Source organism: Haliotis rufescens, unplaced genomic scaffold, assembly GCF_023055435.1.
Source record: "Haliotis rufescens isolate VD_foot unplaced genomic scaffold, xgHalRufe1.0.p SCAF_5, whole genome shotgun sequence".
Classification (NCBI taxonomy): Eukaryota; Metazoa; Mollusca; class Gastropoda; order Lepetellida; family Haliotidae; genus Haliotis; species Haliotis rufescens.
In genome coordinates, this window is record NW_025964223.1 from 28,030,192 (window position 1) to 28,047,140 (window position 16,949).

At 39.2% G+C, this 16,949-nt stretch overlaps 1 protein-coding gene across 2 annotated transcripts; it reads left to right on the forward strand.

Moving 5' to 3' along the window:
* The first annotated feature begins 414 nt into the window (after positions 1–414).
* LOC124152984 lies at positions 415–15,327 on the forward strand. Of its 2 annotated transcripts, XR_007218367.1 has the most exons (7): positions 415–1,172; positions 2,124–2,489; positions 3,570–3,929; positions 4,142–4,339; positions 4,727–4,827; positions 5,150–7,439; positions 8,951–9,230. XR_007218367.1 is itself a non-coding variant. In XM_046526085.2 (6 exons), exons 1-6 carry the CDS (start codon positions 7,379–7,381, stop codon positions 14,243–14,245), a joined length of 1,449 nt encoding a protein of 482 aa, XP_046382041.2. In that variant the 5' UTR covers positions 5,699–7,378; the 3' UTR covers positions 14,246–15,327. The 2 variants fall into 2 exon arrangements, 1 of the variants encoding a protein (XP_046382041.2); XM_046526085.2 differs by lacking the exons at positions 415–1,172; positions 2,124–2,489; positions 3,570–3,929; positions 4,142–4,339; positions 4,727–4,827 and adding exons at positions 9,820–10,182; positions 11,321–11,485; positions 11,941–12,053; positions 13,850–15,327 and having other exon boundaries at positions 5,699–7,439; positions 8,951–9,301.
* Positions 15,328–16,949: the final 1,622 nt, after the last annotated feature.

Below are 16,949 nucleotides of genomic sequence, written 5' to 3' on the forward strand. Positions count from 1 at the left end.
CTGGAGCTTTCTTAATGTCTGGGAAAAGATTGAAGTCTATCGGAGACAGATAAGGTGGATTCTGAAGTACTTAAAAACCACACTCGTAGTTTGCAGCGACCATTTCTCGCTTCACGTCTCATAGTCTTAATTTCATTCTTCAGTTGCCCCAAAAGTGCAGCTTACTATGCGCCGTGTATTGTCTGGGTTTTTGAAAGATTGTTCACCCCAATGACACCCATGGCATCCCATAACCTTTCCAGCACATGGGACAGACGTTGCCTTCTTTGATGGTGATCATGTCAAATGCTTCTACTATTTTGATTGTTCTTTTGCTGGCCGTGGTGACCTCGGGTTCCGACAATGTTCACAAACTGATGCTCGAACTTTCTGGATCAGCTTCAAACAGAGCCAGATTATCCAAATGTTGACATGTTGTGCCTGCTATTATATGTCACAAGCTTTCAGATTGGAACCTAACGAACTGATTCTTTCTTCTTTACTAAAGTGTCTGTGATAACGGAATGGTCTCTCTCCTGGGAAATGTTTAATGAACTAGCAATATGACGCCGAGTCATGCGCCCGTCGGCCATCAACATACCGTGGATTCTCTGGATCATTCCTGGTGATGATGTGACAGCCCTTCAAGGACGGGGCTCGTCTTCAAGCTCCTCTCTGTCACCCTGCTGCCCAACTTGTTTTGGTGGCATAGAAAGTGACATCCTTCCCTAGAATCTTCATGGATGGCGTTTGGTGTAAAGCCCCTTTTCTGCAACGTTTTCCACAGCAATTGTGAAAACAAACCACCAACTATTTCAGTCCCTTGCCCAGCCATGTTTGTTCTATGTTTTATGCATGTAACTAGTCGTGGAACTCAACACGTATTTACGATGTTGTAAAGCTTAACCTTGAACTGTCCGTTGCACTCGGACCAAAGTCGTTATTGTTCAAGTAAACTGTATCATAATGACAATTACGATTGCTTACCAATGAGCGCGGCGTTCGTGACGTGCCAGCCAGATATATGTACTGTACAAAGGGTACTCCAATCACCCCGTGAACAAGGCTCTCATTACAACCTCGTTTCTTGATAATCATATCAACTTGTCATGCATTGACAACTGTAGCGTCTACAATCTCGTCAGACATGTTCTACGGTGTGATTGTCATTTTTCTATACGTACAGAATTTGGGTAAGTACATACATTGAATTCTTTCATGTTCATGTTTCATGTACGTACTATTATCATACATACACCGTCGCGTACTTTAAATGCAATGTGTTGAGAATAAGTGAATTCAATAACAGACACGTTTGTGGTATATCCGTTATATCCACACAAACACATACGTAAGATTCCTGTACTATGTGGAATACAGCTACAGGTTAGATTGATCTTAAATGAGAAAACGGCTGGTTAATTACCTGTTATACACTCTTATTAATTTTACATTATAAATACTTTACTCAACATAAAAGAGTGCAAATGGCAATTTTAAATAACTGGTTTCACGTGAAATAATATTTATTCAACGTTCTTGAACAGCTACAGCACTATCGTTTTTAGAGATAGTTGCTATTTCCGACAGTGCTGTTTATCATTTGTGTCACGGCAGTTTCCTCGCATCAGATTATGTCGCTGTAATTCTACTGAAAGTTTCTTGTTTCGTTATTGACATATATCGGACACATTGTGGTAGGTGAATTATGGCTGTGTAAAAATCATAAGACGTGAAACTATGTCATAGATATCATGGTTGGATCCTTCGTCTGATTGTTAGACTTTGTGCCGGCTCCGTTTATGATTGTACCTGACCAGATAGTTCAGTATCGTCATGGGCGTATCTTAATATTGAATCGTTGGTTTGGCAGGGTTGGTATTCAGGTCTCAAAGACATTTAAACCCGAATCTGTCATTCATTATCCTTGCAATATTCCAGCTATATGACGGTGGTCTGTAAGAGAGGTTGGACCAGACAATACGATGACACGCATCAACCAAGTCAGCGAGCCTGACCATCTGATCAAGTTAGTCGCCACTTACGACACGCATAGATTGGTGAAGACCAATTATAACCCCTCCATTCATTCAACAGATTGAGGAAACAGTTGTTAACAATTTGTGAACATATGATATTTTCAGATGGCATTCCATGGCCTCTAGAGACTGCGACCGGGTGTTATGGAAATACTCAAGATGACTTCCTCATACCATCATGCAATACTTCATACGTTATGGCCGTCAGTGGAGTGTTTGCAATGGCAAAGGAACGGAACACACATTGTCCCGAAATAGCGCTGCCCGATGACAGAGATGAGGAGAAATGCTGTCGAGTAGCGCCAGAGGATTGTAAAATGATTTACACAGCCTCAGATATGACGTTTCATTCAGAATGCATTGGATTGGAGACTTGCAAGAAAAAAGTAGCTTGGGCTGTCACCACATGCAATACTACTATCTTTCTTGACAAATCAAATTATATGATGATGGAATTCTACTGCATTGCAAGTACGTTTACAAATATCACAAGACTATTTTAATACCCGTTCAAAGATTCTAACTGACTTACACAAATATGATTAGACGCATTTCCTCTATTTAGTTTAGACTTTGATAGATGACTTTTGGACATATATTCAGGATACGGACAACATATCTGTTGCGATTAGAATGCAATAATAATTGTCTGACATCATTATCATTATATTTTGTATTTATGCATTTATATACCGCACCTATCCTGGTACTAATATCTGACTAAATGCGGTTTATTTGTTCACCGGCCAGTGGATCCGTATGCATTCCAGGTATCATTCTTAATTCCCTTGGGAGTATCCAACCCAAGCTGCCTACGGGCGCTATATAGATGTTTATGTCCACCTCAAGTATCGGGTGCCCATTCCCCGTTGGGCGAACAGAGGCACATTTGAACAAAGTCACTTGCCCATGGTGACACCACACGTTTTGACACATATGTATGAACGTATTCAGGTTTCCATCATCTCGTCATCTACCATCAGATGAGTGAGTCCGTAGTTTAACCTGAATACCCCACCCAATCACAGTATACTGACTCCGAGCCGACCAGTCTTTATTTTAGCCCCTTAATGCCGAGCGCCAGACAGGGTAACAACAAGTACCATCTTTTAACGTCTTTTGGTATGACGCGGCCGGGGATCGAACCCCGGACCTTCTGCTCTCCGGGCCGACGCTCTACCACTAGACCACGGAGGCGGTCTTTTGAGTGTACAGGGTATACTGTATACTAGGGTTGTGTCAACACCGTAAACGCCCGTGAACGTTGTTGGTTCATAGGCTGAATAAAAACCTGGTCACAAGCAGGATATGACCTCAACACCTGGCTCTTCAGACCGATTGCCCACTCTGCTCCAGTGGAAATAATCACAACTAACATTCCGTGTATGCATATTTAAAAAAAAGAGAGTTAATATCAGTTTAGGGAAACCAAAAAGTTTTTTCCTGAATCACTATTTTCCGGAAAATAGTATATGTTAACAGTAATTTTAGTATCCTTACTTTCGTTGGAATTTTAACTTTTGATAAAACTGTCTGTTCATTTGTCTACAGGGTCTTTGATCCTCAATGTGAGCGACACAGAAGCAGGTACAACGAAAGGATCCGCTGTGTATGTACAAAACCAAGGCTATCCTAGTTCGTCAGAAATAGGAGGATCCTGCAGCGTCTCCTCCTCCTGCAATGCCACCATAGTGGTAACTGCCATACACCTCAGTCTTAACGTTAGCAGCAGCTGTTCACAACATCTGGATATCACAGATGGAAGCGTGAATCAGATAATAAACTGTTCACAGAACAACGGTGCCGATTTTGCTTTTAAAGATCTGTACACAAGCACCAGCCATTTCCTTTTTTTTGAGTTTACTACCCTCGTGCCTGGCGACAAGGGGAAGCTGTGGATAGAGGTTAGAGGTAATATATAGCGCAAGGGTTTACATTGTTTCTTATCAAATACCTTTAAATAGAAGATTTAGTCGTAGCCCACAAGGTACGGACACGATGAACTTCGGAATTGAATTGATGATTAAATATTTAATTTTAGAAATAACTTTATGAATGTTTGTATTGTGTACTGAACACTTATATCAGGTTTAGTTGACGGCCATAATGTTACTTTTCATAAGGTTCAAATCCATATTCGATCATGGACCTGCGATGTGGGTCGTCTGCAGTTTCTACACCTCCGCCTGTAGACGAATGCCCTGTTTACACAACTAGAACGCTGTCAACGACATCAAAACCAGCGTCAACAACTACAGCATTATCTCATATGTTGTCAACGTCGGAAAGGACATTTTCCAGCATCCCCGGAAAGCCTATGCGTAAGCATTGACTGGTGCCGATTGATATAGGCATTTGAATAATATTATCAAAATTCGATACGTGTGTGCCACTCGTTCTTACAAACAAATAGAATCGATTGTTAGTCACGTACCTGATTTTCTCAATATGTAGCATGTATACAGGACTTGGTGTTGAACCTCCTACTGATAATTTCGCTCAGAATTGTCCCTTCAACTGATTTATGTTTGACAGATATGTTTGACGTATCCGCTGACAGATATGATAAAAGGAATATAGCATGGCACACAACCCGCAATGAAGGAGGAAATGCAAAGTTTATGAACTTTAGTCCCACCTACACAATCTACACAATTGTCCAGTTTCCATTTATGTAACATGAACATACATCTCCCTTCCACTTTCAGAAAACTGGCAGATAGGATTACTCGTCACAGGAGTACTTGCATTGATAGGTTTCGTGGCACTACTTACTTGTTTTTTCCTGAAGAAAAAGAGTGCGAACAAGGTTTGATTCCATTTCTTTTCTAAACTTTCGTAGCTTCCAATTTGACACTGTTGTAAACTCTATTAACTCTCGCTTGCCTAAGAACAAGGATCAGATGGTCACAAGGGCTGATAAGTTCATAAAACTTGGAAACATATCTCATTTGTGAGATGTACCCCGTCATCACGGACCATTCGCCTCAGAATAGTATTTTTGTGTATAATAACATTTACTAAATCAACTACTTCTCAGAATGTGTTTTCAAAATTATATTATAATTCTATTTTTCGTAAAGTGAAATTGATAGTGAATCAACTTGACAACTTGTCAATTCGTTGTACAGGTAGACCTAGCTACCGCGACAGATCGGAAGGACAGTGATGGACTGCCTACTTACCTCTATGGCCCAGAGCCGGAGATAACTACACAGACTGCACCAGTGCAAGGACTGCTGATATCGATATACTCGCAATGGTCGCCCAGACAAACAGAAAATATGCGCGCTTCTTCAAATGATCGTGTTCCAAAGGATCTTTGGAGGTTCGACGATCCCAGAATACAGAATAAACCGAGTGGTGGTCGGACAACACTTCCTGCAGTTCGAGTAGCTGGACAACCAACAGCTCCTGTACTACACAGTGTGCTGCCATCATCAAGGGCAGCATCGCTAAATGGTCATGTTGTTAACGACACCGTTGCGGGAGATGTGGAACAGGGTGAACATATGCAGCCAGAAAGGAAGAGTAAAAAAAAGAAGCGGAAGAGAGACAAAATTAATGAAGATGACTGCAGTGCTACAGAAGGTGAAACTAGGAAAAAGAAGAAAAAAAAGAAGAAAAAGAGCGCAACCGATCATGTTGCAGATGAAGAATTGTGAAATTGTTTTATTTTGTCAACAGAAGAAGCCAATGATTTTGTGGTTGTGTTATGACTTTAACGACAGTTCCACAGTCCCTTTGACACTAACGGGCATTAAATGGTATTGCTCTTAATTCGTACAAGTGAAGCAAAATATGTCGTTTAAACCGTGTATAACTATTGCATTTTCATCAAAAGAATGTTAAACACAACATCCCGGACAACCTTTTTCAGTTATTTGCCTGGAAATGCAATTTACGCTGGTACTATAATTTAAATTACATTTTAATTCAAAACTTAAATTCGAAACACATCTGAGTAAATGCAGTGAAAAGGATTTTTAAAACATATTTTATTCATAAAAGTGTGACAATGAGAAGAGTTGCTCGAGTTTTGATAATGTTGTTGCATACAAGCACATATACATCGCATGCAAAATCAATTTGTGGTCGAATAAATATTGTACATGTCATGATCAGTATTTATCTTTTTATAATATTATTATACATTTCGTCACAGAACAAACCAGTCTGCAGTATACCCAATACACCAGTCTATGTGGGAAGGCCACTTGATGTCTGAAATAATTCTAATATGTGTTGGAATTTAAACAATAGATATATTTTGATAATTATTCAAAAGCCTTTATATATATATTCTATTTTTGTGTGAGAGTTTTACGGGAGTTGAAACAAATGAGCTAGGTTTTCTCCCATTTATTCAACTTCGATACATTGGAATTAATCTTTTCAAGTGAGATATGATTTATTTTCAGTTTCAAAGACCAGAGCCTGTATACAACACATCAGTACATAAACATTTTACTAACATATAACATAGAACACATGATATTATTATTGATGAAGGGACTTATGAAGCTTCCTTGTTTTCAATATGTATTTTGATAGCTGTACAGTTGTAAAGTTACAATTAGAAAACATAAGATTTACAAAAACGTCAATTGAAAGTTTTATGGAATAATTAGAATCAATGTAGATTAGTCTTTTGCCAGTAAAGAATTGATATTCGTTTTTAATCGTTCTAACGATATCGACATACAATATTTACATAATCTGTATTTTTGGTCGAGGCCTATGTGGAACAACTATGGATAACTTGTGACTCATCCTATCAGGACCCGACGCTTTATTTACGCATGACATTTTTATGGTAGTATTTATTATAATACACTCTAGAGACTGACATGTAGTCATAACCCAATGTGTGCTGAACGATACAACTATATGGTCATATCTGGTGTCATGCACATTAATAAGCGCAATGCCCAATGTGGCATAAATAGTTGGCAAATAAATCTATGCGATATGCAAATCATGTAATCGATATGTGAATGTAAACATCAGTTCCTTTGAATCCAGCCTTACGTCATACGTTCACATGGTTGAATGCATTCTGATATCCTTTCAACTAACTATCTTGCATGCTAATTGACGAGACCAAAGTTCTCTACCAACTTGCGGAGTTGCCCCAGTATATATACCTCATTTGTTGGCTGTGTCAAGCATATCTATACAACTATCAATACAGCGTATTATGATCACATGGTATATTCAATATTGATTGTAAGACGTACTTTGATAGATCGACATTCGTGGGTAACCATGCGCTCATAAAGACGTATTCGGTCTCGCACATTTGGAGCGACAGACCTCCTCTGAAGGGTGTTTGGTTTCTGTTCCGGATAGATCTACGAATGATAATGAATACGTTTTGTCTTTGTATGGTGACCTTGTCTTCGTACTTACATTGTGCAGGTATGGATTTCTTGATATTATTATATATTACACGGTGTAATATAACGTTTTGACGAGATATGTGTAGAGTTATCATTCGTCTTATTTGAACCGTTTGAACCATAACACATCTGTACATATACAACAAAATGTTCCAGGTGTATGTAGTGTCCATGTTCCGACCGATTCCCTCACTTATTAACACATCACATTTATACAATTGTAACAGCAATGCCGTACTCACAACTCTCGCCCTTATCACTATGTATACCTTTGCCACAATAGCCACTCTTAAACACCACATTCACTGTATCGGCCGATATCAACACTTTCACAGTTAGTCACGATTCTTTCACTCAACATTTCTAGACTCGCTCATTTTGACTAATGAGATTTCCCATTTCGGTAAATAGTTATTTGTACTCCATACTGTTACGTGTCGACCTCCAAATTGAAAAAAATAAGTTGACCCATCAATTTATACGTAAAGGAAGTCAGTGTGAAACGAACAAGCAACAAATAAATGATACAAATTAACAATTGTAGTACCAAATTAACTATATTTACAAATCGATACAAAATACCGTACAGCAAATTACAATGGCAGTACTCAAGAGGGCGGCAGTACAAAATTCAATGGCTGTATAATTCACACATCCGCTGGTCTTGGTGTAATGTGTGAGGAAATTGAGTGAGTGAGTTGGGTTTAACGCCGCTTTTAACAGTATTCCAGTTATATCACGAGGTGTCAGCTTAATGTGGAAGGAAAGCCCGAAGTGATACAGGTCTAAGACTTTTACCACTTCGGTGAAACCCACGAGCACGGGTATGGTGCTGACAAACCTAGAAACATAATCGGGGCGAACCCACAATCATAGGTTTCTGGCGTGCCCAAGGGACGCAACTCTGCACAGCGAATCGCGACGCCTTTGACGACTGGGCCACCCGTGCCCCCGTGAAATGAGAGAGTCATGTGCATGCCCCCTCACGTGTATATGGTCTTAATCACTTCTAGAAGGTTCTGTACCATACTGGAATAGTCTGGCTGTTCCAGAAGATTCCAGACCCGTGTTGGATTTATCTATATATGTTTTAGATGGTTCCAGATTAAACTTGACCTCAAAAGCATCAAAATATAGTAACTTCCATACCACTGCTTACATTAGATAGTACAACGTTCTTGACAACTAACTATTGTCAAAACACGATGCTATGAACTTCCACAATGTAACACAATCACAACACTTCTTTGCAAGGCATTTAGAAGTGATACACAAAAGGAAGAGAATATATGGATGTCAGCTTCTTTGTTATGAGGAACACAACGTATCGGAGTATATGCTTTCTCCTTCATCGGGTGTCATTGTGTTCCTCAAAATAAAGAAGTTGACATCCATATATTCTCTTCCTTAATCACAACACTGTTTAACAATAAATTACACTGCTATGTAACAATACAAGAAGCATATTTGCATCACAATCATGTTAGTTTGAGTTACAAATACAACTCTAACTACTACACTCTTTTTCAGTGTCGCTCGAGGCTGTTGGTTGTTATGGCAACACAGCGGACGATTTCCTAATCCCCAGATGTGATTCGGACAAAGTCATCGCCGTAGATAACTTGTATGCTATTGCCAAGAAAGTGTCTTCCAACTGCCCCCAAGAGTATACAACCAGTGTAGTGGCGAGCAGGCAGATGTGTTGCTCAAAGAACCCTGAAGACTGTGTGATGGACTACAGGGGCATCAGTGACTACCACACCGTCTGTGCCGGGGCGTCCTATTGTACCAAGAAGGTAGCATGGCAGGATACAACATGCAATGGGACTGGATATCTGGAAAGATCAAATTACATGCTGATGAATTATCGTTGTATAGCAAGTAAGTTCAAATACATCATAGCGTTTGAGTTAAACAATCCGAACATTATCATATCTCTCTACACAAAATATATCGAATGTGAGATGTCATCCGTCAAACTATCAAACACGGAAAATAAATGTAAGCATATCATAATGTGTAGGTATATACTGATTGATGGATATGAATAGTTTGTTCCTCCTCTTTTCCAAACGTGTTGCCGGAATAACCGAAGTATCAAACAGTCATATATCAATACAAAGGTCATTGTAATGTCCCCGCCGTCATATACTGCTGAAATATAGCGAGGAGAGGCATCAACCTTGCTCATTCACTAAAATGTAATACAATCTAACATTAGTCGTTGTGGTACTATGGTTTGGTGCACATCAATCTGGTATGAGACAGGATCACGGGCACGGTCAGCTGCAATGTGTTCAACTTTCTAAATGGTTTAACACTTAAGAATGATATATATTGCGTACCCACTGCAGACACATACTTATACATCCATGCATTGTAAACGGCATTTATTCCAGCATCCGACATCATATCTATTCCGTCAAATGCATCTAAAAACGGAAAGAATGTTACCATCCAGAATGAGGGATATCCGTCTTCAGGCATAAACCCAAACACTGACAGCACGTGCAGTGTCACATCGTCCTGTGATTCATCTATAGCTGTGACATCATTACATCTGGATTTTAAATACGACGCCGGTGGAGCCTGTCAGCAGTACATAGACATCATGGACGGTAGCTCTCGTAACAGAATAGACTGTCGCTACAACATGAACTACAGCTCTGGTACATTGTATACCAGCAGAGCACATTTCATAACAGTCAACTTAAGAAGTAACTTATCAACTAACAGTGGGCGCGTATGGATTCAATTTCATGGTAAGAAATATAATCAGCTTAATATATACACTAAATCTTTGATAGGGATAATCGCTATTGAAATATACACTGGACATATACTCGTGAAGATACGGGTGGAGAATAGGCCTTCGGAAACCCATGCTTTACATAAGAGGCGACTATGCTTTTCGTAAGTAGGCGACTAACAGCATCGGATGGTCAGGCTCGGTGACTTGGTTGACGCATATCGTCGTATCCCAATTGCACAGATCGATGCGCATGATATCAGTCAGTGGAATGTCAGGTACAGACTCGATTATTTACAACCCACCAGAGTTGTATGGTTCATTGCCTGTAGAATAATCAGGGTACTTGTATATGTTACCCTTGAGATAAAGTACCATTCATTTCCACTTCGACCCGCAACATATTTCAATACCACGTTAGGCCATCTGTATTATTTGACTCATCGCCCGTCGGTCCTAAATTACAGTCCCGCTCACATCTTCCTGAGGTAAGAGTGTTCACTATCCTATATCAAAGGCAAGTTTCCACCCTTGCCATTTCAAGCCTACTTTTCGTGGCTCAATCTTGGCGCAATCCCTGTAGGGCATGAGTTGTGTCCCTTGTGAAGAAGACGCAATATCCTATCATATCGCTGTTCTTATGTCGAAAACGACCTGGTCGATCAGATAATGAAAAGATTCTAGATTTATTGCTGACGAACAAATACAATGACGGATTACCACCATGAGCCACTTATTACTGACGCATTTCTCTCGTACAATAATGGAGGCATACAGACAGTATCAAGTAACATTGCACATCGCGGTAGCATGAAAAGCTCAGGAGGTTTCACCTAAAAACGCACGGCCATAAGCGTTCACTCGTTCGAGTTAAAAGATAATGAAGTTAGATCTCAAGTATATGATTGCTATTCTTTCGATTTCAAACCCTGTTTATCTTGTCTTTAAAACTTTCAGTCAGTTTATCGGTTGTATTCTCAACCAAAGACATGTTTTTCTTTCATTATTTTTATTTACTTCTCAACGCCCCTCTGGAGCATGGAGCACAGACAAAACAATATTTTGGTTATTTCTGTGGGCAAGGATTGTAAATTGGAAGTTGGAACGTAACTAGCAGTCAATGTCTATGTATAAATGTCAATTATATACAGCCACGCACTATCAAGCCAGCCTAGAGGTGCAATGTGGGACGTCAATGCTAACAGTTGCCCCGACTGTCCCAACGTGTCCAGAAACCACTACAACTTCATCTCCGACATCAACAATTGGTAAGCCCCAAAACCGTGGCAGGCACAGGGATGATGACGACCAGTCAGGTAGGTAGCAAATATATTGCCAAGCGTTTGAATTACATAATGCGATTTGTTTAAATGTTCGTGGTTAACCTCCACCAAATTATGGCTCAGGTTTCTGTATATTAGAAAACAATCAATAAGTATTTGGAAAATGTCACATTCGTCATACACTGGTATCGATCTGATTACAGGTATCGATCTGTGGAACATTTGAGAAGTTATTTGTCAAATGATGGTCATGGTTATTAATGACCGGTCACGCATTCAAAATACAACTTCAAACATATACTTGATATTTAATATCAGAACTACTTGTTTAATTTGGAACGAAGGAATGTTGTACTTAAGATGTTCATGTTAAACAACATGTAAGGCGTCTCTATTAACAATGTAACCTGTAAATAACATAATTGGAGATCTTTAATTATACATTATGTAATAATATTAATTACTTGATCATTGTTTCACATTTCCAGATGGCTTGAGCCCAGGGGGAACAGTCGGCCTCACAATAGGCGTTGTGCTGCTCGTCCTCCTCTTGCTGATACTTCTATGTATTTGCTGTAAAAAGAAGCAGAAGAAAAACGAGGCATGTAAACCGAAAAATTCCTTATTTACTATCGATGAGGAAATGTTATGCAGTAATATTTATTATCTAAACTGTTTCTTTGTGCGCTCAGGGGAACGTTGTATCTGTTTCGACAGACCTTGGTAAACAAATCTATCGGAAATTCGAGCAAAACGTGTTTTGAACGTTTTTTTATTACACTTACGATTATTTCAATTGACATTTTGCTATTTAACAGTTCTTGTGATTTCTGGATGGATCAGGGACCCTCCATCTAATGTTCTAGCGAGGGGATTAGGGGCTGGGGGAATGGGATGGTGGATAGAGGCAGTTTTGTTCTGTCCCTGCTTCAAAACACGCAGTTGTGTCCTGAGACATAAGGTGCAAACCGGAAACATATTTTATCAGGACATCCAGGTTATCCAGAAAACAATTCTCTATTCTAGTAAAATATTGTGATAAAATATATTTTGAATCAATTATATTTTGAAAACAACCAGAATACTAAGTGTCTGTCCTTCAAAATAGGCTCCATAAAGGTTTTGCTGTTGGTTACTCGTAAAACTAAATATGAGTTTTAAGACATTGCCACACAGGGTGGATGTATGGAGAACACTAACAGAGATGTATGCGTATGTTTACTAAGTGCAGTATACCCATTCCGGAAATAGCATGTGTATTTGCAAGTACGTGTGTTGTCTGTGTGACTGTTGTGGGTAATGCATTACACAAACACTGTCGCTCGTTACCACTCCTGACATTTCTTCACGATACATGGCCAGCAGGTTCATACTCGTAATATTTCACCAATTGAAAGTTATGACGTATATGTGTAATCAGATTCAGTAGTTCTATAAATCCATATCTCATTGCATGAGGTACAACATTCAATGTATTCGCCCATGAATCGTGATTCACGGGGAGTATGTACATTGTGTACGGAGTGTGTGCGTGTTTGAAAGAAAGGACTGCCCTGCGACGCACAGTATGTCTTCTGAACATAAAGAATGAATAAATGTCTTTGTTACTACCAGCCATTCAACTTACAGAAAACGTATTCTAAACCGGTCGTCAATACAACTATTATGCTGTATTGCCCAAACAATGCAGACGGGTAGTTATATCAACAGGGTTGGTCAAATAATTATCGAGAATAGTTCACGATATCGGGGACACTCAATAGTCGTTAACACAATATATTTTGGGACGAATATAGGACGTGATTTAAGGTTCAGAAATTGGAAAAAGCAGCAAAATAGTATTGGTGATAAAACGATGCAACTAAATTTAATGAACCAACGCAATCTTTGGCGATCGTCTTTTAGGTAAATAAACGTCTTTTTTTCTGTACACGCTGTACATAACGTATAAAACGTATCCACACATCTCAAGACTAGAAACGAACGTTATCATGATATCATTACATTTTATTAATCCTATTAATCAAAAAGAGGTGTTTTGTGAGTTTTGAACAATAATTCAGTAAAGTCACAGAGACACAGACCGTAGACATTTGGCATTTTTGTGACACTCGGGCGAACGATGTAAACTGCTGACATGCCTAGCATCATATTGAGGGCAAATGGTCACCTGCGCGTCCTTCGGCAATGGAGATCTGTCTAATGGAGATGTAAATGCAAGTATTTCGAAAGATACAAATCTATTTTTCAACCCTCGTTTTACTCTTATTCGAATCTCTCCGTTTTGGAGATCCTTTTATGTTATGTAGTGTAAGTTTATACATTCCAAATCTACCATCTTTTGTTTGGTATCTTCAGGTATTTCTCGCAAGCCAAAATTCCATTTTTCTGTTTCAGATGAAAGTAGGCAAAAGCCTCGACGATTTTCCTGATTCTGAGTTTGCTGAAGCCCTCGGTATCCCAGGAACATATACCGGCAGCACAGCCCCTGCTGGCTCCTTGCTTCACACAAAGCCACGGCGACTGACGCCAATAGAGGCTCCAGGAGAAGGGCATGTGAGGACAGCATGGAGCACCATCAGCTCCATGACACCAACCCTGTCGGTGATAAAACACATGTCATCGGCTTCTGGTAAAACAGATGACAGCAAGTCAACCCAACCTAATCGTATGAAGACTAATGTGTTTGAAATAACGAGAGAGATACTGGAACAAAACGGGAGGGTGCCGTCTCACGACATCAATCAAAATATGAAGAAATGGAAAGAGGCAAGCGGAGTTCATGGCAATTAATTATCAAAGCATAGAGCAATGGAATTCCTGGGCTTTGATTACAATTGCCCTCGAAATTCGTCTATGGCATTTACAGCATCCATTTTATTGATGCTGTACATTAAGGACTCCGTAGAATTATTCCAGAAAAATAACACTCATTAAACGGTGATCTCAGTGGTTTAATCACTGTGTAATTAGTGGATCCATACAGTGGATATTTATTGTGCCAAATTAATACAGAATGGACATAATATAGTGAAACTCCTGAATCTAATGCGGCACCCTAAAATCATTATAGTTTCATTTGTTACATGATCAGTGGGTGGTCATCACATTCATAGATATATATTATGCATTCATGTCCCTTACTATCACACCTATTGACAGGTAACCGGAATAGCTGACACTATCAGTAACGTTCACCCTGGTGTATGAGCAGCATATCCTTTTGCCTAAACAATGATATATCTCATGTAATGTCCTGAAATATATCTTCCGTGATATCAATGATACATCGGGGATGACCACGACTGCTTACATTGTAAGTGTAAACAAATCAATAGTCGTTTGAAGTGAGGCGGTGCGATTAGCTGATCATCCGTTCCTTGTCACCAGGTTGACGTTTTGCAATCGGCAGTTAATGTTGACCTTAATGTCTGAATATCATGATCACACTTTTAAACATGAAGTATCGCTTCCTATCTAACCATATCTTTGTCGTATTATATGCACGCGTTTCCCTACAACGAATGTTGGCGAACGCGACATGTGAAGGTCTTTTGCAACATTGTAAAGTTCGTCCATATATCTTGTGAATTTTAACAGCAAAGAAATATTTAGTAGCTGAGATATATAACTGAGGGGTGAGAGAGAATCTTCATGAAACTATGAAAGGCACTGACAGATTATGTCATCAACTACATATATACAATGTTCAAAAGAAAAATTTGGAAATCACTGAAACCCACTTTGTTATTTTTAAGGGTGGATTGGTGCATGGAGTATTAATGAAATTGTATTGATGAATGTTGTATATTTGTTGCTAGTTATCATCATGGTTACCTGTACATTTAATTATGTTAAATAAAACATAGATATTATTGTGGCTTTTTAAAATTTTGAATATTAGATAATTTCAGACCAAGAAGAACATATACATATTCAACAGTACTTACTTATATCAAGCTTCGTGGATGTCGATACTCTGATGTCATTCAATAATGGTCAAACAGACAGCCAATTCCCTTCCACTACTTTATCTTTCTGAAATAGAAATAAAAGAAACTTGTGAAACCACCTCATCTATTTCATATTCAGATTGTGATAATAGATTCCTCACATGAAAGTGCTATAAGAAGGTGACTTCAACTGTTCAATAGTCGACTTTCTCTTTATGTCGAGCAATATTCCAGGCACTCCAGCTTCAGCTCCATCGCACGATTGTTTTAGATACAATCGAGCATGCTCTTTCTACGAACATTTCACACTCTTGCATAAACGCTATTTGATCCGGGTTTCAACTTCCAAGGCATTAGTAAAGCTTCCAAGGTTTTATGGCAGACATATGGGGGACATTTCCAAATTTGACGCATCAGTGTTCGATGCAATGTGCTATTTAAAAATGAACTTCAACCCTGGTGGACCTGTTACCGACACAACTAGGTTCAAACCCACAACCATCCGAGAGAACGGATCCTTGGAGTACAAAACAACCCTATCAGGTTCCGGAGATTGTATCATTGTAGCACACATGATATTGCAATGTTAAATACAATTAATAGCAGAAACACATTCTTATAGATTTCTGTCATGTACTAATGTGTTTTCTGGTGCAACCCATCCCCGTGAAGATCCGGGTTAGAATTTATCTTAAGCAACCCATTGACTAACGGGATCTGGAGGTCCTGCTCGCTGACTTGGTTGGTGAATGGCATCGTATCCAAAATGCGAAGATCAATACTCATAATGTCAATCACTGGATTGTCTGGTCCAGACTCGATCATTTAAGTATGTAGCTGATATAGGTTATTAACATATAGCTGGGATATTGCTATGTGCGATATTAAACCGAACACGGAATCAACAATGAAATACCAGACGTTTCACTCCAGTATGGAAGACAAAAACCGGGGCATGACAGCATGAGGACGAATCACAACGTCGAGGTACGATGCCACACATACAGCCAGCACGCACACCGAAACCACGTTCATCTGATCGCGTTCAGTCGGCTCTAGTGACAATATGGTTTGGGGCGTGATAGATCAGGACTCCCAACACGTGTATGTGTAAAATTGATTGATACGAGCTACATTCAGGGAAATAATATTTAGACGTTAACTCAATCACCCATAAACATTGTGACAAATATTAAACCAAACTACTGTATGTTAGCGTTGTATGAGAAACCCTGGTAGCGGTGTCCTAAATGATTAGCAACAAATCCACGGGCAGCAGTAGTATAGGTAATAGGGGTTCTGGACCACTTCCACTGGAGCCAGATTTATATACCTATACTGCTACTACAGGGGGGATTTTTTATGCCAAAATGATTATGCGATTTAACGATAGTCATGAGATTAAGTTAAATTGACCCTAGCTCACCAATACCTGGGACCAATCAATGCTTCTATTAGTATAAAAATGATGATGCGATTCAACGAAAGTCGTTTTAAAAGAAATATCAATATTAATTAATAATGGATAAAATTTACTATAGCCC